This window comes from Rhinatrema bivittatum, chromosome 5 (assembly GCF_901001135.1).
Source record: "Rhinatrema bivittatum chromosome 5, aRhiBiv1.1, whole genome shotgun sequence".
NCBI classification, from domain to species: domain Eukaryota; kingdom Metazoa; phylum Chordata; class Amphibia; order Gymnophiona; family Rhinatrematidae; genus Rhinatrema; species Rhinatrema bivittatum.
The window spans coordinates 360,470,172-360,495,147 of NC_042619.1; the positions used below are offsets into that span (position 1 = coordinate 360,470,172).

At 44.1% G+C, this 24,976-nt stretch overlaps 1 protein-coding gene across 3 annotated transcripts in view; it reads left to right on the forward strand.

Annotated features, from left to right (window-relative positions):
- Window positions 1–24,976, forward strand: part of UGGT2 (UDP-glucose glycoprotein glucosyltransferase 2) — a 1,031,439-nt gene that overhangs the window by 207,745 nt on the left and 798,718 nt on the right. For all 3 annotated transcript variants that reach the window (XM_029604715.1, XM_029604718.1, XM_029604716.1), the window contains exon 8: window positions 3,039–3,139. In XM_029604715.1, the coding sequence (XP_029460575.1) occupies window positions 3,039–3,139 (101 nt within the window). The remainder of the gene's footprint in view (window positions 1–3,038; window positions 3,140–24,976) is intronic.

A 24,976-nucleotide genomic window follows, 5' to 3' on the forward strand; every position in this document is an offset into this window, starting at 1 on the left:
ATTTCTATCCCTTGGAAAAAAAAAAAATATTGTACTGGCAGTTTAGTATCTGTGTCCTCTCCTTACTCTGTCTGTATCTTTGTCAGATACTGGCAGGACTGATTGAATGCAGTCTATGGGTGAGAACTCCTGCCTGGGTAGAACTCAGGCAAATTCCCGCTGAGCCTGGGGATTCGCCTGAGTTCTACCCAGGCAGGAGTTCTATGTTGGATTGATCGGCATTGATAGAGGACTATCAGAGAATTGGATTGATCGGCAGAGAACGAGGACTATGCTGTTCCTGTTAGGGGGGGAGAGCTCATCCTCCCCACATACAAAGGAATTAGTCTCCACGGGCAGGAGCCCTGGATGATATAGCCTCCCCTCCTGCCTGCTGGTATGGCAGTGCAGTCTCCTTGTGAGAGAGCGTGAGCCTGGGCAAAGGGCTTGCTACCGAGCCTTTTGTGCAGCCCAGTAACAGTTAGCCGTGTACATCTCTGACCAGTTTACTGTTACTCTGATGCATCGATGTCAGGATCGCATCGGGGACCAGGACTGCCATTGTGTATCATGGTCACCCTTGATGCCATCGAGGTGCTGGGGCGCTCTCTATGCCATTGGGGGTGCTGTAGGCATTGTGTACTCGAGGTACCAGAGTCATCAAGCGCCTTGGGCTTTGAGGTGGCGGAGTAGTTCATTCCATGGGGTCCCATCCATTCCATGGATGCCTCGATCCACTCCATGCCATGGATGCCTCTGTTCCATTAAGCAAATCTGCTTTCCCATCTTTCTAAATCTTGGTAGATATCTGTAAGAAGGGGCCCATAGTTCAACCTGAATAGCTGATCTGGTTGGGTCCCAATACAGCTTCTCAGATACTTCAACCACTCTTTGGCCCACGTAGAGGGAAACTGACCCTTCATTTGATCAATCAAGCCTGAGGGCACAGAGATGTGCAAAACTTCAGATTTGCCTTCACAGAATGTGGAAACAGCCGTAGTAAATCAGACACTAAAGGAATTGGGGCAGAATTTGAAGAGGGATACCAGTGCTAGAGGGGGAAACACTTCCTCGTGCCTCCCTTGGTTTTTCAACTTTGATGAGCATGACAAGGAGAGAGCTCTCAACCACTGATTCTTAAGTTTTAGTGCTGCCTCCTAGATTCAAGGACTGTGTTGAAGTAGTTGGAGTTTTGATGGAAACTTTAATAGGCAAATTTGTGTTGGATCTTATTACATTTGCATTAACGGTGAAAATCATGAAACTGCATTGCCATGTATTGCTGGAGAATAGTACTATTTTAGCATTCAACAGAACTGGTATTTCTTGTTGTGTGTGTGTTTTTTTTCTGTCAATGTGTATTCTCTTGGTACTGTGATGCTAAAATTAAAACTTTGCTGTTCATAAAACAGTGTAATGATTTCTGATAATATAAAGCAGCAGAATAATGAAAACTGTACAGGCATAGAATACAGTAAATTTATGTTCATTAAATGGTGATTTGGCTTATTTAGTCTAGAATTAAATGAATGTCTTGCTATATTAACTTCTCAAGATTGCATAGCTTGACAGCATTGTTTTGTTTGTTACATCCTTAGTAAAATCAGTATCAATTATGAAAGCTTGTACCCTTTTTCTGGTATTTGATTTTTTGATATTTTATTATTTTCAAAATGTCTATATGAATTTAAAATTGTTGAGACAATCAGTTAAAAACATATTAATATAGTAGATTATGGTAGATAAGGAGCCATTGGCCTATCTAATCTACCTAATTGTCTTTCTCTTTCTTTTTCTACCACTTTGGTTAGACATGCATATAAATTCCTATACTTAACATCAACAGTTCCAAACGTTCAACACTATTCCAACCACTGCCTTCTGTGTGTGTCCCAAGCATATTCAAATTTCATTAAAGTACTGTAAGCGATTCCAGGCTTTGTCTTCCTCTGTTTCCTACAAGTTTTATACGAAGTCCTACAGCCAGGTTCCTTCCCAAGTCTTACCACCAAGCTTTTAAATAATCCAAACAGCCACCAAAATTGAGGCAGCTGTTCAAAACACCCGGCCACTCCTGGTTTTTGTTTTTTTTTTTGTTGATGGTAGGATTTCTGATCAGTGCACCCAGGCTTCCATGATTCTGCGGACACAGGAGAAACCCAGAAATTAGCTTGTTGCAGATTTAACAAACTTGAAGCACCCCCATGCTAATTCAGTCATCTAAGAGGAAGCTGCAATCCTTGCAGGGCTAAAGCAACTGCCTTCTGTCTCAGTGCCTTGCAATTAATCTCTTTACTTAATTCTCCAGCCCCTCCTCTCCCTGGCATCTTGCAGGGAATAGGAGGGAAGGGATGAGGCTGAGACTGGAGCAGTCAAAACCAAGCCATAATGCTTCCTAATCCAGTCCCTCCCATCCTGTTGTTCCCTGCTTCTTTCAAATTGACCCATGATATGAGCTAATTTTCAGGCTGATACAGAAAAACACGCGGGAGAGCTGGCGCGTGCTTGCTCTCCCGGCGCGCGCACAGGCCACTCTCCTGGGCGAGCAATTCAGGAGGGTGGCCTATGCAAATTAGGGCCCGCGGTAAAAGGAGGCGCTAGGGACACTAGAGCGTCTCTAGCGCTTCCTTTTTGACAGAAGCGGCGGCTGTCAGCGGGTTTGACAGCCGACGCTCAATTTTGCTGGCGTCGGTTCTCAAACCCGCTGCCAGCCTTTGGGTAGGCGTTAATTTCTGAAAGTAAAATGTGCGGCTTGGCCCCTTACTGTATAAGGGATGTAAAGCTAGCTCGTCAAACGCGCGTCCAAACCTGGGCTAACAGTGCCATTGCATTAATAGTGTTGATAAGCCCCTCTTTTTTTATATAGTATATTTAATTTACTTTTTGGAAAATGAAATGAAATAATAAATTTAATATAGTATGTCAACCTATAGTAAATTACATGTCTGCTGATAAAAAGATTAGAATATTGTATCTGAAATGTTTAAACTAGATCTTCAAAGTTTGGAACTGCCAAGGTCAGTAATGTTTTTTACAATATATGTTTTTCTTTTGACTAGACAAATGTATCCGGATCTGAAAGATAATCTAAAGGAGTTTAGGAAGCACCTTATTGAAAGTACTAATGACATGGTACCCTTGAAAGTATGGGAACTACAAGGTATGTTTGCTTTGTGCATGATACTTTTTGTAACAGAGCGGACATTTTCAAAATCTATAATGTACTGAACTGTTGGGTCAGAGGCCTCTGTAGTGATAAAGGCATACTCAGCAGTAGTGTTTCAAGTAAGGATATATTTACAATTATATGCAAAAGTTTAAGAACATAAGAAATTGCCATGCTGGGTCAAACCAAGGGTCCATCAAGCTCAGCATCCTGTTTCCAACAGAGGACAAACCAGGCCACAATAACCTGGCAATTGCCAAACACTAAGAAGATCCCATGCCACTGATGCAATTAATAGCAGTGGCTGTTCCCTAAGTAAATTTGAATAATAGCCGTTAAAGGACTTCTCCTCCAAGAACTTCTCCAAACTTTTTTTGAACCCAGCTACACTAACTGCACTAACCACATCCTCTGGAGACAAATTCCAGAGCTTTATTGTGCATTGAATGAAAAAGAACTTTCTCAGATTAGTCTTAACTTCATGGAATGCCCCCTAGTCCTTCTATTATTCGAAAGTGTAAATAACTGATTCACATCTACCCGTTCAAGACCTCTCATGATCTTAAAGACCTCTATCATATCCCCCCTCAGCCATCTCTTCTCCAAGCTGAACAGCCCTAACCTCTTCAGCCTTTCCTCAGAGGGGAGCTGTTCCATCCCCTTTATCATTTTGGTTGCCCTTCTCTGTACCTTCTTCATCGCAACTATATCTTTTTTGAGATGCAGCGACCAGAATTGTACACAGTATTCCAGGTGCGGTCTCACCATGGAGCGATTATAGAGGAATTATGACATTTTCCGTTTTATTAACCATTCCCTTCCTAATAATTCCTAACATCCTGTTTGCTTTTTTGACTGCTGCAGCGCACTGAGCCGACGATTTTAAAGTATTATCCACTATGATGCCTAGATCTTTTTCCTGGGTGGTAGCTCCTAATATGGAACCTAACATCGTGTAACTACAGCAACAGTTATTTTTCCCTATATGCAACACCTTGCACTTGTCCACATTAAATTTCATCTGCCATTTGGATGCCCAATCTTCCAGTCTTGCAAGGTCCTCCTGTAATGTATCACAATCCGCTTGTGATTTAACTACTCTGAACAATTTTGTATAATCCGCAAATTTGATAACCTCACTCGTCGTATGCCTTTCCAGATCGTTTATATATATATTGAAAAGCACCGGTCCAAGTACAGATCCCTGAGGCACTCCACTGTTTACCCTTTTCCACTGAGAAAATTGACCATTTAATCCTACTCTCTGTTTCCTGTCTTTTAACCAGTTTGTAATCCACGAAAGGACATCGCCTCCTATCCCATGACTTTTTAGTTTTCGTAGAAGCCTCTCATGAGGGACTTTGTCAAACGCCTTCTGAAAATCCAAATACAGTACATCTACTGGTTCACCTTTATCCACATGTTTATTAACCCCTTCAAAAAAATGAAGCAGATTTGTTAGGCAAGACTTCCCTTGGGTAAATCTATGTTGACTGTGTTCCATTAAACCATGTCTTTCTATATGCTCTACGGTTTTGATCTTGAGAATAGTTTCCACTATTTTTCCTGGCACTGAAGTCAGGCTCACTGGTCTATAGTTACCCGGATCGCCCCTGGAGCCTTTTTTAAATATTGGGGTTACATTGGCCACCCTCCAGTCTTCAGGTACAATGGATGATTTCAATGATAGGTTACAAATTTTAACTAATAGATCAGAAATTTCATTTTTGAGTTCCTTCAGTACCCTAGGATGCATACCATCCGGTCCAGGTGATTTGCTACTCTTTAGTTTGTCAATCTGGCCTACTACATCTTCCAGGTTCACAGTGATTCGTTCAGTTCATCTGACTCATCACCCCTGAAAACCATCTCCGGAACTGGTATCTCCCCAACATCCTCATTAGTAAACACAGAAGCAAAGAATTCATTTAGTCTTTCTGCAATGGCCTTATCTTCCCTATGAGCCCCTTTAACCGCTCTGTCATCTAATGGTCCAACTGACTCCCTCACGGGTTTCTTGCTTCGGATATATTTTAAAAAGTTTTTATTATGAGTTTTTGCCTCTATGGCCAGCTTCAATTCAAATTCTCCCTTCGCTTGTCTTATCTATGTTTTACACTTAACCTGACTGCTTATGTTTTATCCTATTTTCTTCAGATGGATCCTTCTTTCAATTTTTGAAGGATGTTTTTTTGGCTAAAATAGCCTCTTTCACCTCACCTTTTAACCATGACAGTAATCGTTTTGCCTTCCTTCCACCTTTCTTAATGTGTGGAATATATATGGACTGCGCCTCTAGGATTGTATTTTTAAACAATGTCCATGCCTGTTGAACACTTTTAACCTTTGCAGCTGCACCTTTCAGTTTTTTTTTTAACTATTTTCCTCATTTTATCAAAGTTTCCCTTTTGAAAGTTTAGTGTTTGAGCTGCAGATTTACTTATTGTCCCCCTTCCAGTTATTAGTTTAAATTTGATCATGTTATGATCATTGTTGCCAAGTGGCCTCACCACTGTTAACTCTCTCACCAAATCCTGTGTTCCACTAAGAATTAAATCTAAAATAGCTCCCTCTCTTGTTGGTTCCTGAACCAATTGCTCCATGAAGCAGTCATTTATTACATCCAGGAACTTTGTCTCTAGCAAGTCCTCATGTTACATTTACCTAGTCAATATTGGGGTAATTGAAATCTCCCATTATTATTGCACTGCCAAATTGGTTAGCTTCCCTGATTTCTCTAAGCATTTCATCATCTGTCTGACCATTTTGTCCAGGTGGACGATAGTATACTATCATTATACTCTTACCTAACACACATGGGATTTCTACCCATATAGATTCTACTGAGCATTTAGTCTCTTGTATGATCTTTATCCTGTTTGGACTCTATACCCTCCCGGACATAAGTGCCACACCCCCACCAAGTTGATCCTCCCTATCATCGCGATATAATTTGTACTCTGATATAGCACTGTCCCATTGGTTATCCTCCTTCCACCAAGTCTTTGTGATGCCAATTATGTCAATATCATCATTTACTGCTATACACTCTAACTCTTCCATCTTGTTCTTAGACTTCTGGCATTGGCATACAGACATTTCAAAGTGTGTTTTTTGTTTGTATTAACAACCTTCTTTTCAGTTGCTAGGGATAATTCGGAAATCATTAGCTTCGGTGATTTTTTACATATAGACACATTTATTTATTTATTTATTTATTTATTTCGGATTTTTATATACCGACATTCTCAATACAAGTATCGAATCAGGTCGGTTTACATATAACAAAACTTTCGCACAAATGGCGTTACATGGAACAGCGTTTCTTAACATATAACGTATAACATATAGCATTTAGCATATAACCTATAACATATAGATATTAATAATAAATTAAATTAAATATTACATAGATAATAATAATAGTAACTCGTCAACAGGACGTAGGTAAATATTCGGCATGTTTATAGCGAGAATAAATATCTAGAAAAAAATTAAAGGGTAGACTAAATTGAGATTTGAGGACTACGTTTGCTTTTAATGGAACCTCTCTGTTGGGATGCCCTAACTCTCCTGTTTCATTAGTATCCTTCAAGGATACATTTCTCCGAACCATGCACTGCTGAGTGATTGTCGACTTTCCCCCTTGTTCTAGTTTAAAAGCTGCTCTATCTCCTTTTTGAAAGTTAGTACCAGCAGCTTGGTTCCACTCTGGTTAAGGTGGAGCCCATCCTTTCGGAAAAGTTTCCCCTTTCCCCAAAAGTTTCCCCAGTTGCTAATAAAGCTGAATCCCTCTTCCCTGAACCATCGTCTCATCCATGCATTGAAACTCTGGAGCTCTGCCTGCCTCTGGGGACCTGCATGTGGAACAGGAAGCATTTCAGAGAATGCCATCCTAGAGGTTCTGGATTTCAGCTTCCTACCTAAAATCCTAAATTTGGCTTCCAGAACCTCTCTCCCACATTTTCCTATGTCGTTGGTGCCCACATGTACCACGACAGCTGGCTCCTCCCCAGCACTGTCTATAATCCTATCTAGGCGACGCGTGAGGTCTGCCACCTTCACACCAGACAGGCAAGTTACCAGGCAGTCCTCACATCCACCAGCCACCCTGCTATCTACATTTCTAATAATCGAATCACCAACTATGATGGCTGACCTAACCCTTCCCTCCTGGGCAGTAGCCCTGGGAGTACGAGAGGACAATACATCACCTGGAGAGCAGGTCCTTGCTACAGATTCACTTCCAGCTACACCAGGATGATGATCTCCTACTGGGAGACCTTTCTGATCCAAGGCAGCATTGGGGCTGCCAGACTGGATTTGGGACTTGGCTACTATGTCCCTGAAGGTCTCATCAATGTACCTCTCTGTCTGCCTCAGCTCCTCCAAGTCTGCTAGTCTAGCTTTCAGAAATTGGACTCGTTTTCTGAGAGCCAGGAGCTCTTTGCACCGAGTGCACACATACAATCTCTCACTGGTGGGTAAAAAATCATACATGTGACACTCAATGGAAAAGACAGGAAAGCCCCCCTCTTGCTGCTGGACTGCTACCTTCATCTTAGTTTTATTGAGTTACTAGTTAAGTTTAGCATACTAAGGGAGTTTTCTTTGCTTCGGTGTTTACTGAAGAGGATGTTGGGGAGGTACCCGTAATAGAGAAGGTTTTCATGGGTAATGATTCAGATGGACCGAATCAAATCACGGTGAACCTAGAAGATGTGGTAGGCCTGATTGACAAACTGAAGAGTAGTAAAATCACCTGGACCGGATGGTATACACCCCAGAGTTCTGAAGGAACTAAAAAATGAAATTTCAGACCTATTAGTAAAAATTTGTAACCTATCATTAAACTCATCCATTGTACCTGAAGACTGGAGGATAGCAAATGTAACCCCAATATTTAAAAAGGGCTCCCAGGGTAATCCGGGAAACTACAGACCGGTTAGCCTGACTTCAGTGCCAGGCAAATAGTGGAAAAGTGTTCTAAACATCAAATCACAGAACATATAGAAAGACATGGTTAATGAACAAAGTCAGCATGGCTTTACCCAGGGCAAGTCTTGCCTCATAAATCTGCTTCACTTTTTTGAAGGAGTTAATAAACATGTGGATAAAGGTGAACCTGTAGATGTAGTATACTTGGATTTTCAGAAGGCGTTTGACAAAGTTCCTCATGAGAGGCTTCTAGGAAAAGTAAAAAGTCATGGGATAGGTGGCGATGACCTTTCGTGGATTGCAAACTGGCTAAAAGACAGGAAACAGAGAGTAGGATTAAATGGACAATTTTCTCAGTGGAAGGGAGTGGACAGTGGAGTGCCTCAGGGATCTGTATTGGGACCCTTACTTTTCAATATATTTATAAATGATCTGGAAAGAAATACGACGAGTGAGATAATCAAATTTGCAGATGACACAAAATTGTTCAGAGTAGTTAAATCACAAGCAGATTGTGATAAATTGCAGGAAGACCTTGTGAGACTGGAAAATTGGGTATCCAAATGGCAGATGAAATTTAATGTGGATAAGTTCAAGGTGATGCATATAGGGAAAAATAACCCATGCTATAATTACACAATATTGGGTTCCATATTAGGTGCTACAACCCAAGAAAGAGATCTAGACGTCATAGTGGAGAACACATTGAAATTGTCGGTTCAGTGTGCTGCGGCAGTCAAAAAAGCAAACAGAATGTTGGGAATTATTAGAAAGGGAATGGGTGAATAAAACGGAAAATGTCATAATGCCTCTGTATCGCTCCATGGTGAGACCGCACCTTGAATACTGTGTACAATTCTGGTCGCCGCATCTCAAAAAAGATATAATTGCGATGGAGAAGGTACAGAGAAGGGCTACCAAAATGATAAGGGGAATGGAACAGCACCCGTATGAGGAAAGACTAAAGAGGTTAGGACTTTTCAGCTTGGAGAAGAGACGGCTGAGGGGGGGATATGATAGAGATGTTTAAAATTATGAGAGGTCTAGAACGGGTAGAATGTGAATCGGTTATTTACTCTTTCGGATAATAGAAAGACTAGGGGGCACTCCATGAAGTTAGCATGGGGCACATTTAAAACTAATCGAAAAAAGTTCTTTTTTACTCAACGCACAATTAAACTCTGGAATTTGTTGCCAGAGGATGTGGTTAGTGCAGTTAGTATAGCTGTGTTTAAAAAAGGATTGGATAGGTTCTTGGAGGAGAAGTCCTTTACCTGCTATTAAGGTCACTTAGAGAATAGCCACTGCCATTAGCAATGGTAACATGGAATAGACTTAGTTTTTGGGTACTTGCCAGGTTCTTATGGCCTGGATTGGCCACTGTTGGAAACATGATGCTGGGCTTGATGGACCCTTGGTCTGACCCAGTATGGCATTTTCTTATGTTCTTAAATGTACAGGTGAATTTACTAATTAATCAGCTAGTGTCCTACAAGGGCATGATTAAACTTTCAATAATGGCTAGTACAATAGTATGATTTAGATAAGACCCTGATTGATTTTTAATCAGTGTCTCATGCCTAAAAATCAAGGGTTGAGTGGTTGGGAAAGAAAGACCCTAGAATTAACTATCTCTGGCTTGCTTATTACCTCAGACACACACAAACGCTAAAGAATATATCCCTTAATTTCACCTTTCACCAAACTTTTATAAGCCCAAACATTTCTGAAAACTATACTTACCAATCTTCTTTTACCACCTATAAATTAATCTTCCCTCAGTTAATGGAAGGGTTCGAGATTCGGTGCGCGCTTCCTGTCCTACTCCACTGCAAAGGGGGTGGGGCTTCTGGAAGCTGGGGCTGTGGACGACAATCCCTGGATCGCTTGCGGTGACTTCCGGACTCCTCTCCTGGGGGATGCTGGGAGCAGTATGCAGATGAGCCTTCCGGTCCTCCTCTACTGCAAAGGGGGCGGGGCCTCTGGAAGCTGGGGCTGTAGACGTCAATCCCTGGATCGCTTGCGGTGACTTCCGGACTCCTCTCCCGGGGGATGCTGGGAGTAGTATGCAGATGAGCCTTCCGGTGGTCCTCTAATATCAAATTTCTGTAAGTGAAAGAAGAACTGAGAGGTTAGAAGAGTCAGACTATTTGTTTAACTGTAGAAGTGTCTTCACCTGATTAACTGAAGGCCTAATGAGTCAATCATCTCTTTGGGACAACTTTCTAAACGTGTAGTAATGAATCAACTGGAAGGGTGTTCAAACTTTGCACATACCATATTTTCTCTCTTTATTATTTTCAATTTATTAAAATCAGCAAATAGAAATTTTGTATTAAAATTGGTTGTGTACATTTGTACCATGTAAAGGTTGTATCATCTTCTGTTCACTTAGAGATTCACTGAAACTTACAGTTTGTCATGAATCGCGCTGCCCACTGGTCTCCCTGCGAGCAGGCACTCACTTCATGCTGCTTCTGTTTCACCGACGCGGCAGGACGCCGCCGTCGGCCCTCCGATGCGGCTGGAGCCGTGGACTCTGTTACTCTCTGCGGCTCGGAGGCCGCTCATCGAACCGCGGCTGGAGCCGCGGACTTCCTGCCATCCCTGGCACGGCCGGGACCGCAGCCGATGTCATCTGATCTTCGTGGCACGAAGGCCGCAAGCCCCGGTCTCATCTGGCTGCTGGAGCCGCCCCCGGGACCTCCTGCAGCGGCTGGAGCCGCTGCCGTCATCGGGCCTGCTCCTCAGGCCCAGTCCTGCGTCTCTACGCACAGACGCTGTGCAGGCCGCTGTCCACGGTCCTGCACAGCCCTGCTTCCTGCTCCTTAGGCGCCGGTGCGCGCCTCTCTGCTGGATTTAAAGGGCCAGGCACAGGAAGTGTGCTGGCCCCACCTAGGGAGTGGACTTCCTGCTTCAGCCCTATAAAAGGGCTGCTCTGTCATTCAGTCTTCGCCTTGCATCGGAGTTGCTTCACTCTGGAGGCTCCTGCCTGCCAGAGCTCCGTCAGGTCTTCTTTGTCTTCTCCATGGAGTTCTTGTTGCCTCGTCTCGTCATGCCAAGTCATGTTCGTGCCTGAGGTCCCTGTCCTGGTGTTTCATCTTGATCTTCTGTTCCTGATGTTCCAGGTTCCTTGATGTCCTGCTCCTGTGTCTTTGTCTTCAGCGCTCTTGAGCCTTCTGGTACCTGTTAGGCCGGGGGTCCCTCGGATGATGTGTGCCCGAGTGTGGACTAGCCTACAGGTTGACTGGTGTCCTGTGCTCCTGAGCCGTCATGTCCTGCCAGCCGTAGGTGGAGCTTCGGACAACATCGGCTCCGTCGTTGGAGTTCTGCTTCGACTGGATCCTTCCCTGCGCTCATCCTGCTCCCAGCATGGTCCGTGACCAGCCTCCTCGGGCTGTGTAGGGTATGCAGTGGGACAGGGTGGTCCGTGACTCAGTCCCGCGGGTGGCCTGAGTAGGGTGCCCTGAGAGACAGTGCCAATGTCTTTCCGCCCAGTTCCTTGTCTCGTCCTGGATGTCATTGCATCACTCATGGTATCATGTCTTGTTCCTGATGTCGTCGCATCGACCACTGGTCCGTGATGTCTTCGCATCAGCGTTGGTGTCATGTCTTCGTCCGCGATGCCGTTGCATCGATCCTGCTGTCATGTCTTCGTCCGCGATGCCGTTGTATGGATCCTGCTATCATGTCTTCGTGTCAAGGCCCGTCTGCCCTCGACCTCAGGCCAGGCCTGCTGCTCCATGCTGATCCAAGCGGCAGGTCCGAAAGGGCTCGGAATGGTCGGAGGACCATTCACATTCCAACATCATCTGTTGTTGGCCATGGGAGTTTGCCGGCCTGGCAGAGGGTAGATCGTCAGCCATGGTGGAACACGCCATCAACCCTTGGTTCGGTCCTGGATCCGTCTGGGGTCGGGCTGAGGTCCAAGGGCACACTAAAACACCCGAGTCTAACACAGTTTGACCATGGGTGCTTAAACATTTGTGTACAACTATACATATATACAAATTCATTGTTACACTTGGGTTGTCTGTGAAGAAATGTTTATGCAACCAACTTCAAAGGACAGTGGCATTACTGTTGCACATAGAAACAGTCATAATCATAAAATGTATCAGATTCCAACATAACATACAATTAAAACCACTGCCAGGCACATCTTCAGAAAGAATGGAAACCAGAGTCCATGAATATTACATCTACTCCTTGTGACCTTGGGCAAGTTACTTCACCCTCAATTGCCTCAGATACAGATTTAAGTGTGTAAGCCCTCTGGGATCAGGTAAATGTAACTTGTCTTGAGCTACCAATGAAAAGGCATTAGCTAAATACAAAATAATTATAACTGTAACAGCAAGCAGGACTTGACTCATACACAGCATGCTAGATAGGATTACAACTTAGACTGAAGTTACTTAACTCACAGTTTGGGGGGCAAGGCTTTAACTATTCCATTCTGTTAATACCTTTGTATGTTGAGAATCAAGCAGAGTTCCAATGAACTACAAAAGGTTGGATTTAAATTGGATTTGGGATAGTTTCTAATGACCTTCTGAAGCTCTAGAAACTGTACTACGGAATATAACATTTCTAACTCTTGTGGAGCATGAATGGCTCTTGCTAAGATAATTGTGTAGGTATCGAAACAAGTGTATCTTTGTAGGTGTGCTGCCGTTACTGTTAGGCACTCTGAATACTCAAGGGACTGATGACAGGCCAAAAAAGCAGTATCCTGAATTGAAGATAGCCCACTTCTGGCCCAGACAAGCATGGTTTCTTCTTTTACTTCAATTGTTGTGAACCAATTTGCTGAAGCCTTGTCCAACCCTTGTGTAACAGTAAGAAGATATTTTGCTGCACCACTCCTTAGCTCTAAAAGCATGGATATTGCAGGGAGATGTCTTCTTTCAACTGTTCAGACACTATTTCTCATGTGTTACTTGCATCAAGAAAATCTTCAGCCAGAACTTCTTATGCTTTCAAATGCAATAGGTTTACCATATCGTGCATAGACAAGAGTATAAATTTTAATCCTGGGGGAATTCTGCAAACTTTATATTTCCTAGCATTTAGACAGATGGACTCAGGACCATTGAGTTATGCTCCCCTGCCAGCAGATGGAGACGGAGGAAGCTGATGTCACAGTATATATACTCCTGCAGTGACACCAGCCTGCCAGTATTCTCTGTCTCCAGCAGATGGTGGAAGTGCATCTCCCTATGGGGTTTGCTTCAGATTTTGGAAGCAGAATTTAACATAGAAAAAGAAAAGCCCCGCTTTCCTGCGGTGATACCAAATGGTCCCTTCCCCAGTTGAGAATTCCTGAGGTGATTTCTATGGTCCTTCAGATGTGTGCCTTGGTCCAGTAGCTGGGTTTTCCAGCATGGACTTAGCTGATTGTACAGCTTAAAGGCAGCGGCTGCAGGAGGCCGAGCGCGGCGGTGATGGTAGATGTCCTCTCCTCCCGCAGCCGGAGACTGTCTCTGTACTCAGCTGGTAAGAGCTGAGCTTGGATAAGTTTAAAAAAAATATTGTAAAGACAGACAGTATAGAGGGGTTTGCAGAACTTCCATCGGTCTCTGTGCTTGGCATGCTGTTCTGATGTTCGTTCCTGCTCCTGTGGAGGTTAGGGGAACTGGGCAGTCTGGAGGGTTGAGCGGCCCCGGTGGGCTAGGCCCCGCAGTTAGGCTTTTTGCCTGCATATCGCATGGTAGGCCGCGGTGGCATTTTCGCTCTTCTGTGCATGCCTTACTGCCCTCTACAGGATGTCTGTATATGCAGTGTGTCAGCTCTCCGCACGCATTGTGCACTCAGTTTTAGGCGCGCCTTTTGTGTGCACAAATTTCTAAGTGCTGGTAGTGCGCCCAGGCCTTGATGCACAGTTTGTGCATGTGTTTTTGGGGCTCATAAATTTTGTGTGCTTGAAATTTTTTCAACGCGAGCTGGGTGACGCACATTCTCCGCGCCTGTGCACTGATGGCGCTGGTGAGCTAGAAACCTAAGTGCCTTTCTCTCTGTGTTGCCTGTCATATTCGGGCATCTCAGCCTGTAGTGTCCTCTAACCTGTGTCAGTGCTGTTTAGAAACTCAGGGAGAGTTGTCTTCCTCTGATTTTGCTAAGCCTAGATCCTCCTAGCCTGATGATGGTCTGGTTAAGGATCTGTCTGGAGGTACGCCTGATCTTGGAACTTCCTTGACTGGTTCATCCGCAGGGGATGGCAGTTCAGTGGGCCCACTCCAGTCCCTTCTGGGTTTGGCCTGGATCCGGCTGCTTTTTCTTGGGAAGAGTTTTTACAAGGTTTGTAATCCTTTCTTTAGGTGCAGTCCTTGGCTTCGCCCACTCTGTCAGGTTGACCCCTCAGCCGGTGGCCCTTCCCTCTTTCAGTCGTATTTTTTGGCGCTGGAGCATGTCTTGGTTCACCGTAGGTAATCCCGACAGGAACCCGAATGGCACTGATGATGAATCAGATCTTGATTCCCTGCAAGATGGGGAAATTCCTCTGGGATTGGAATTGTATCGGACCATGTTGTGATTCTTTCATAGAGATGAACTGCCGTTCTAGTTTCCCAGACCTTGACGCTGGATGTTCCTAGTGCAGATTCCATGTCTGAACTGAAGAAGAATTCCATTTTGGTTTCCTTCCATAAAGCCTCTTGTTTTTTCCCTGTTACGGACGCCTTTCAGGAATTGATTAATCTTGAATGGGGAGCCCCAGAGACAAGTTTCAAAGGGGGTCGGACATTGGAAGACCTGTACCTTCTGGATCCAGCAGTGAGGGAGCATTTATGTTTTCCCAAAGTGGATGCACTGGTCTGTGCCGTCTCTAAGCAGAAGACTATCTCCGTGGAGGGAGGAGTGGCCCTGAAGGATGTGCATGATAGGCAGATTGAGTCTCTCCTTAAGCGAGCCTTTGAAGCAGTGGCGATGACCTTACAGATAGCTTCTTGTTGTGCCCTAGTGGCACAATCTTGTCTGCTTCTCTCTCAGGAAGTTGATGATTTTGGAGTGAATTCCAGAGCGATTATGGAACCCACTGCTGCCCTTTTAGCTGTTGTGGGCTGTGATTTGGTCCATACCTCGGCCAGAGGAGTGGCTTCAGTGGTAGCAGCCAGGCATCAACTATGGTTGTGACATTGGTCAGCTGATGCAGTCTCCAAGGCTAATCTTACAAAAATGCTCTTTAAAGGCTCGCTCTTGTTTGGAAGTGAGTTGGAGAAATTGGCCAGTAACTGGGGCGAATCTCTGGTCCCTTGGTTGCCAGAGGATAATAAACAGTTGCTATACCCCTCTGGTATGAGGGGGTCATCTCTGGGGTTCCAAGCATTTTCGTCCCTAGAAATGGTCAACCTTTCAGAGGACTCAGCCTTTCAGTAGGTTGCAGTCCTTTCATCCCAGACAGCCCAAGAGAAGAGCGGGCTCAGGGGGGGGCAGATCCTCACGAGCTTCCCAATGAAGGTTTGCCGACCTACCTTCAGGAACAAGATATAGGGGGACACCTCTCTCTTATCAGAGGTGGGTCGAGATCATATTGGATCAGTGGGTCCTGGAGGTGATACGAGAAGGAAATACACTAGAATTTCTCCGTATTCTTCGGGACGTGTTCTTGGTGTCTCCTTGCCACTTCCTGCAGAAGAAGCAGGCAGTGGAATCTATACTTCTAAGGCTCCTCCGGTTGAGGGTTTTGGTTTCAGTGCCTACATCTCAAGAAAGTATGGGGCGATTTATTTTGTTGTGCCCAAGAAGGAGGGCTCCTTTCGTGTCAACCATCATTTGAGGGTGACTCATTTTCACATGGAACCCTTACACTCAGTGATAATGGCTGTGCAGTTGGGGGAATTTCTGACCTCCCTGGATCTGTCAGAGGACTACCTTCATATTCCAATCTGTTTGGTGCACCAATGTTTTCTGCGTTTTGCAGAGCTAGGGCTCCATTATCAGTTTCGGGCGCTGCCTTTTGTTCTAGCCTCCACTCCCAGAATGTTTTTCAAGATCATGGTGGTAGTAGCTGCCCCGTTGAGAAGAGATGGGATGCTGATACACCTGTATTTGGACGACTGGTTGATTTAAGCCAAGTCTCAGGAAGAGAGCTGCAAGGTGATCTCCTTGTTGCAGGAGCTTGGTTGGGTGGTGAACCTGCCCAAGAGCAGACTTCAGCCATCTCAGTTGTTGGAATATCTGGGTGTTTGGTTCGACACGAGGCAGGATAAGGTTTTCCTACCAGAAGTTTGGATTCAGAAATTGATGTCACAAGTGTGTCAGTTGGTGAGCACTATAAACCCGACAGTGTGATGCTATCTACAGGTGCTCGGTTTTATGGCAGCAACCCTGGAAGTGGTGCCGTGGGCAAGGGCGCATATGCATCCTCTTCAGCTCTCACTGGTGTCTCGTTGGAACCTGAAGTCTGAGGACTATTCGGTTCGGCTCCACTTGCCAATGGAAATCTGCTCTCGCCTCCAATGGTGGCTGCAGGAGGCTCATCTGAGAAAGGGTGTTTCCTTGACCTCCCTGACCTGGTTGATATTCATGACAGATGTGAGTCTCCAGGGTTGGGGAGCTCACTGTCAGGAGCTGACGGCCAAAGGGCTTTAGAATGCCGAAGAGTCCCTTTGGAACATCAGTCACCTGGAAGCCTGGGTGGTCCAGTTGGCATACTTGCTGTTCAGCCACAGACTGCAGGGTCAAGCAGTCTGGGTGACGTCGAATAATACAACGAACGTAGCCTACATCAATCGACAAGGTGGGACCAAGAGCCAGCAAGTGTCACAGGAAATAGATCAACTTAAGGAATGGGCAGAAGGACATCTACAGATTATCTCAGCTTCTCACATTGCAGGAAAAGACAATGTAAGAGCAGACTTTCTCAGCAGGAAGAGTCTGGATCCAGGAGAATTGGATGAGGCATTTCAGCTGATAGTGTATCGCTGGGGCTTTCCATTCTTAGACCTGCTGGTGACTTCTCACAATGCGAAGGTTCCTCGATTCTTCAGTTGCAGGAGAGATCCATGGTACTTGGGCATAGATGATCTAGAACAAGTCTGGCTGGAAGACAAGTTGCTTTATGCCTTTCCTCCATGGCCCTTGTTGGGCAAAATGGTTCACGGGATTGAAGGCCACAGGGGATGGTACTCCTGGTGGCACCGGATTGGCCCCGGCGACTGTAGTATTCAGAGCTGCGAAGACTACTTTTGGAGACACCCACCCCTTCATCTTCTGCTGTACAAGAATCTGCTGCAGCAAGGACCTGTCCTTCACGAAGATCCGAGTGGGTTTTGTCTTAGAGTTTGGCTCTTGAGAGGGCTCGTTTGTTGTAGTGGGGATATTCTTCTGCGGTGATTGCTCCATGCTCTGAGGTTCTCCACTTCCTTGGCCTATGTGCGGGTTTGGAGAGTGTTTGAGGCCTGGTGTGAGGATCAGGGTGCTCTTCCTCGTTTGGTCAAGACCTGCTCATTCTGAAATTTTTGCAGGATGGATTAAACAAAGGATTGGCACTTAATTCCTTGAAGGTACAGGTTGTGGCTCTTGCCTGTTTCCGGTGCCCGATGAATGGTGATTTTTTATTGTCTCATTTGATGTGGCCCGTTTTTTGAAGGGAGTGAAGCATCTTTGGCCTCCCTTGAGGTTACCGGTCCCTTTGTGAGTCTTACTTTGGTGTTGATCTTCTTGGCAGGCCCTACGTTCTGTCTGCTATGAAGCCTTTCCTTGCAGTTATTGACCTTGAAGACTGAGTTCCTGGTGGCTATCTGTTCTGCTCGTCGAGTGTCTGAGATGCAGGCCTTGTCTTGCTGGGATTCGTTCCTTCGGGTGTCTCCAGGGGCATTACAGCTACGTACTGTACTGTCCTTCTTGCCCAAAGTGGTGTCGGAATTTCTTTTGAATCAGTCAATTTCCTTGCTGTCTCTGGATAAGTTCAGGGATGTGGAGGAGTATTGACTCCTGCATCCCTTGGGTGTCAAGAGACTTGTCATGCGGTATCTGGAGGTTTCTGAACTTTTACGAAAGATGGATCGCCTGTTATGGACCAGATTTTAATGTCCGCGCGCGCATATGCGGGCGGGTGGCCTCCTCTGTCTGGGGGGTGGGGGGGATTTTAAAAGAATTGCGCAGTGACGCGATCGGGCCTATGCCCAGTTCCCTAACCTTATCCTTCCTCCTTCTTCCCCTCTGCTCCCCGACCCCCCAAACCTACCCTAGCTATTCAGATTTTTTGTTTGTATACCTACTGCTCCTCTGGAGCTGGCTGCCGGCGCGTGCTTCTCCAGGACAGCATGTAATGGCGCTGTTCTGGCTTCCCCGGCTCACCCCTTTCTTTAGGCCCGGCACTTCTGCACGTATTGGGAGTTACGTGCATGGCCGGGCCCTTTCTAAAATGCGCTCAGCACTCACAGAGTCCAGCCATGCGCGTAACCCCTGGTATTTGTGTACCCGGGCCTTTTAAAATCGACGTGTTAGATTCTTTCCATATTAAGTATTTAGCCTGAAATGTAGTATTCCTTGTTTCTATTGTCTATGCTATAAATCAGTTAACTTCAAGCAGTGGTGACTTACCTATGTTACACAAAAGTCTATCATAATGGGTTAGTTTTCTGTACATATTCTGACTTTGTTCCAAAAATAGTCCATTATTACTCCCTACATTGTTTCTCAGATATCATGCTCCTAGAGCTAGGCTGGCCGTTCATATCTTAGATTGTAAAAGATCACCTTCTTTCTTCAGGGACAGAACTAAAGATGTTAGTCTACCCAACTATTTTTTTCCTATTGACTTTTAACAGAGCTGGACTAGCAGTCACAAAATTACAAAACTGCACATTGGATTTCAAGTTCTATCTCCTTTTGCTATGCCAAAGCACACCCCTCTGCACACAATATAAGAGCATTCTGCAGCTCACCTCGACTCTCCCTCTATTGAGGAAATTTATAAAGCTGTTACATGGAGTTCAGTGCGTATATCTGTGGTCTTCGTGGATACTGACTGTTGCCAGAATAGTAAGCATAGCCAGTCAATACTAAGAAATTTAAAAAAAAGAAAAGAAAATACACATACACACTTTTTGTTCAACTCCTTCTTGCCAAACACCCAGCTGTTGGGTTGTTGTTAGGAGAATGTGAGACTTCAAGGTAATCTTAACTTAGGAGTCCCACATGTATGACTGATTTATCCTGTTTGTCCAAGGAGAAAGCAAGGTTACTTCCCTGTAATTGATGTTCTCCATGGAAAGCAGCAGGCTAAATTGGTCACACATACCTTCTTCCATCTTTTGGAAGTTTAAAAAATAAGTTTTCCTTAATGGTTCTGATATATGAAGGGGGGAGGGGAGCCTCCTGGCACACAGCTATGCGAAACTGGCTGACATGAGCAGAGAGGCCACCCAGTCCTTTCTAGTTCTAGTTAGTAATTATTCTACCCTCTGCAGCATTGGAGGATGTCATCCTTGAGTGATATCCACAGAGAACATAATTACAGATAATACACTTGTCTTTATTTAAAAAGACAAAAAAAAGTTCCGACAGTAAAAGAATACATGGATGTGTTTGTCACTTTGAGGCACCTTTCATAAAGGTGCTGTTGTAAATACAGAAGTAAATAACACTTGCACTGTTCTTTAATAGAAGTGTTTACTTATGAAGAAATATTGTATGTTTTGGTGTAGAACATTTTCATTTTCATATTTATATATTTTTTGTGATACAGTTCACAAGTTCATTTTGAGAAAAAAAAATTATTTTTTTTTTGCCTTTTTGCCTTACTTGGATTTAAACACGTAAACTGTGGTCAAGTCCATTCATATTTGTCAGGTGCTAAATTCAGTTTGTGAAGTTTTCCTAGACTAGGGTAGGTGAAAGAATGCCAACAAAATGCTCATGAGAGCAAGATAAAAACACTCAGCAATAGACTTGCTTTCTAGCCCATATAAGTGTTGATCTTATTAGGCCATTTCATGTACAGCTGATCCTTTTTAATGGTAGCATCTCATGAAAGGACAAGCCATTAAGAACTTTCTTACAGAACACAATAGGGCCTAGATGTATTAATTGATTTCTATGCAGCCTTTGTGCTGATGACCTGCAGGCAGACATTCCAGGGTTGAATTGTAGTTTGAATTGAATTATAAATCACTGTAGAATTATGGTTTTCCACTCTATTTTAGAAATGTGGCATGAATGATCATAAAGTAGTTTGATTGTAACATATAATCCATTTTTTTATCTTGCACCCTTCATCACCCATTAAGGTTGCAAGGAGATAATTGTAAGCTTGGGATTGATTACATTCTGATCTTCAACAAGGAAATAAAAAGCTGCTAAAGAAGGTGTTTCCTATTATGGTTTGTTTTTTTTTGTGTGTGCAGTTTTTCTCCTTCTCCTTTGAGCTTCTAGCTCAAGCAGAACTGTGGCACCATGAGCCTTCATTTGTAATTACTTGGGGATTTTTTTCTTTAGTATATAAATGCTCTCCCAGCATACCTTATTCAGATATTGAAGCGATAGTCCTTGACTTTTGGCCATGCGCCAGAGTGCTGGGAGCCCTGTAACCACGGCTCCCATGTAAGGGTACCATTGTAGTATGACTGTGACTTCCTCTGGGGGCTGTGAACAGGGCTTTTGCAGCATCCTCAGCCCAGGAAGTGGAAGAACTGACCTGTCAACTGAGCATAGGTCCTTTGCATGTTTTTGCAGAACATTGCCACTGGGCCAGCCTGGGTGTTTTCTGTCATGCCGTGCTCTGGAACTATTAAGAACATAAGAAATTGCCATGCTGGGTCAGACCAAGGGTCCATCAAGCCCAGCATCCTGTTTCCAACAGAGGCCAAAACCAGGCCACTAGAACCTGGCAATTACCAAAACACTAAGAAGAACCCATGCTACTGATGCAATTAATCTAGTGTTCACTGTACATCAACCAACCTCTTCCCTTCAATAATAATTCTCCAACCTACACCAATGCAAGGGACACTTGTGCTGTGGTGTTGCTCATGTACGGTGGCTCTATTGAAGGACAACCAATTGTTGGGTGTCCTTTTCTTTCGCCCGTCTATTATTCTTTATTATCCAAGTTTTAATGAAGCCTTTTTTCTTTTTGTTTTTTCTTTTGTTTCTCCGTTTCTTAAATCATTTTCTTAAAAAAAACCCTTATCTCCCCGTTTTCTAAGGCGACCCGCGGTATGTTTGTGAATACTTATCAAGGCGTCTTTCTCAGCTTTCTCTCACGGGATCGCTGCTGCTTGCCCGACATGGGCCATGTTTCGGCACCGTCGTGCCTGCTTCAGGGGCTACGGGAGGGGTAGTGCTGTGTCCTAACCAGGTACGCAGTAGCTGTAATGTCTCCAATGTTGTGATGACCGTGTTTCTATCGTGGACGACGCAGAAGGTAGGCGTCGTCCACGATAGAAACACGGTCATCACAACATTGGAGACATTACAGCTACTGCGTACCTGGTTAGGACACAGCACTACCCCTCCCGTAGCCCCTGAAGCAGGCACGACGGTGCCGAAACATGGCCCATGTCGGGCAAGCAGCAGCGATCCCGTGAGAGAAAGCTGAGAAAGACGCCTTGATAAGTATTCACAAACATACCGCGGGTCGCCTTAGAAAACGGGGAGATAAGGGTTTTTTTTAAGAAAATGATTTAAGAAACGGAGAAACAGAAAAAACAAAAAGAAAAAAAGGCTTCATTAAAACTTGGATAATAAAGAATAATAGACGGGGCGAAAGAAAAGGACACCCAACAATTGGTTGTCCTTCAATAGAGCCACCGTACATGAGCAACACCACAGCACAAGTGTCCCTTGCATTGGTGTAGGTTGGAGACTGATGCAATTAATAGCAGTGGCTATTCCCTAAGTATAATTGATTAATAGCCTTTTTTGAACCCAGCTACACTAACTGCACTAACCACATCCTCTGGCAACAAATTCCAGAGCTTTATTGTGCGTTGAGTGAAAAAGAATTTTCTCCGATTAGTCTTAAATGTGCTACTTGCTAACTTCATGGAATGCCCCCTAGTCCTCCTATTATTCGAAAGTGTAAATAACCGAGTCACATCTACTCATTCAAGACCTCTCATGATCTTAAAGACCTCTATCATATCCCCCCTCAGCCGTCTCTTCTCCAAGCTGAACAGCTCTAACCTCTTCAGCCTTTCCTCAAAGGGGAGCTGTTCCATCCCCTTTATCATTTTGGTTGCCCTTCTCTGTACCTTCTCCATCGCAACTATATCTTTTTTGAGATGCGGCGACCAGAATTGTATACAGTATTCAAGGTGCGGTCTCACCATGGAGCGATACAGAGGCATTATGACATTTTCCGTTCTATTAACCATCCCTTCCTAATAATTCCTAACATTCTATTTGCTTTTTTGACTGCTGCAGCACACTGAGCCGACGATTTTAAAGTATTGTTTGTGTTTTGCTTGAGGCATAAATTTCTGTTTATTGTGGACTACAGCTAGTGTTCCTTCTTGAATTAGTGTTTCACTTTAACAAATGTAATTGCTTTGAATTGTGAGGAAGATAGTGAAGTTTAGTAAGATGTGGGAATTAATTTTTAAATAAGGTGAGGATTGGCCGCAATTGACATGTCTTCAAGAGCAATTAGTCTTTTCAAACTGTCCTCTGCCTTTTAACAGAGATGTGTAAGGGCCACAAATCTGTTAGGCCAAGAGCCATTTTCTCTGAATCAAACTATTATAGAAGAACAGAAGCAAGGGCTTTGGATTTACTTTGACTGGAAAATGCAGACATTACAGAAAAACAAGATTACACACCTTGTTTCGTAAGGCCCTAAAAATATTTACTTCTGACTTGCCTGAAGCAAAGAATTAACACGGATTGGACAGTAGGGATGTGAATCGTTTTTTAACAATTTAAATTATCGTTCGACGGTCGCTCCCTGTGACATAGTGAGGGCAAAGGCGATCGGCGCCATTTTCAAACCAGTCCAGCACCGGCACCGAGGGTATGATTGAAGGGATGGCTCCCGGACCCCCCGCTAGACCACCAGGTACATGTAAAAGGTTTTTGGGGGGGTCGGGAGGGTGGGAGAAGCAAAGGGGTAATTTGTAAAAGGTCGGGGTGGGGTTTTTTTTATCGGGCCATCGGCGCCATTTTTATCAGTGGTAGCCAAAATGGCACCAATGGCCCGAGAGCGGGAGATCGCGCCGGGACCCCCCCCCCCCCACTGGACCACCAGGTAATTTAACATTTGGGGGGGGGGTTGAGAGGGTGGGAGAGCAAAGGGGTAATTTGTAAAGGGTCGGGGTGGGTTTTTTTTTTTTATCTGCTCAGGCCTCACTAAAAAATTAATGATGTGAATTGGAATCGGAACCGATTCCAATTCACATCTCTAACGATCCGATTTTTTTCTCCCTCCATCCGAACCTGATCGTTAAAACGATCGGGCACACGATTCACATCTCTGTTGGACAGTGCTTATCCTTAAGCATTCTTAAGGCTATAAAGTCGCTTGTTCCAAGATGAATACTCCAATCAGAATCTGAGTTTTACCCTCCTCAATATTTATGTACCCTTGCCTGATCCTTTACTAAAGTAAGTAGAACCCCAGAAACAAGTTAAGGCTGTCACCATCATCAGAGCCTGTCATAATCCCAGGGCCCAGCCATTCAGCAGACATGCCCTTGTACCAGCATTTCCACTGTTGTTACCCAAGCAGAAACTGCCTGCATACCTGTCTGTGCCTGAGATTCCCACATTGACTCACTGAGCTGAGGAGGACTCCTACACAGAGGTTCCAGTGTCTTTGCCCAATATCCTGTATTCAGCCTACATTTCTACCGTGTTTCCTGTAACCAAGCCCACAGGCAGCGCACTCTGAAGTCCCTATGCCTGAATCACAAAGTTCCTGTGTTCCTTACCAGCACTCAGACATAGAGAGAAACGACATCCTGCTTGTCAGTGTTGATCAGTGTGGTAAGAAAGCACATTAACTCCTAATAATGTTGCGAAGGACAGAGAATTGGTCCCAAATAATTTGGGGTTAGTTAGCTGGTAAGATTTGTGTATTGATGAAATCTGCACGTTTACAGCTAATTGATCAGTTGTCAGTTTAGAAACTGTAAAAATGCATCTAATCATTTTGCATCAAGAAAAGCAATTGCTTTATGTTTGCATAATAACTAATTGATTGTTTGATTAAAAATTACTAAAAAAAATTACTGAATCTTAACAAATCAAGTCTTTGATTCCATTCCAAAATAAAAATTACCCTAAGAAAATTATTCTTAGAAGTTGTATGGTTTCTGCCGTGCAGATGCTGAAAACAAGGCAGATACTATTTATTTGGGCTTTGCTAAGACTTTTGTTATAGTACTGTAAGATGAGTTGTTATAAAAAGTTAAATACAATTGCATTTTTGGATTCCATTGTCTTATTAAAAGATCTCTGGATCCTTGGGCAATGTGCAGATTATTGAAAGGCAGGGTTGTCACTTGACCCAGTTCAATCCTGACATGCTAATCCAGTTTTGCTTCAGACATCTATCTGCTTTTAGTGTTACCTGTTGTAGAGAAATTGGAAGTACCTGTTCATAGATATAGTAAGGCAAAAGTTTTTCTTAGTCTGAGATTTCATCTTTACCATTTGTTTCTTCAGCCCTTAAATTTCTTAGGGGAACTTTTATAGATTTAATAAGTTTTAGTTATTTTCAATGTCGACTCCTTGGGTTCACGTGTTTTGCTTGGTCTAATCTGATTCCAACAGTCTTGGCCAGCCCCCTCCTCCTTTTTTTCCTTTGGTAAAATTTTGAGCTTTGATTTTACCATGTCTGTTTTTCTCACAATGGCAGAAAATAATAGCAGCTTCAAACGTTGCCCATGCTGCAATCATAAGATGTCTGTCATGGTCATCACAAGATTCAAATGCTTTGTATTTGGC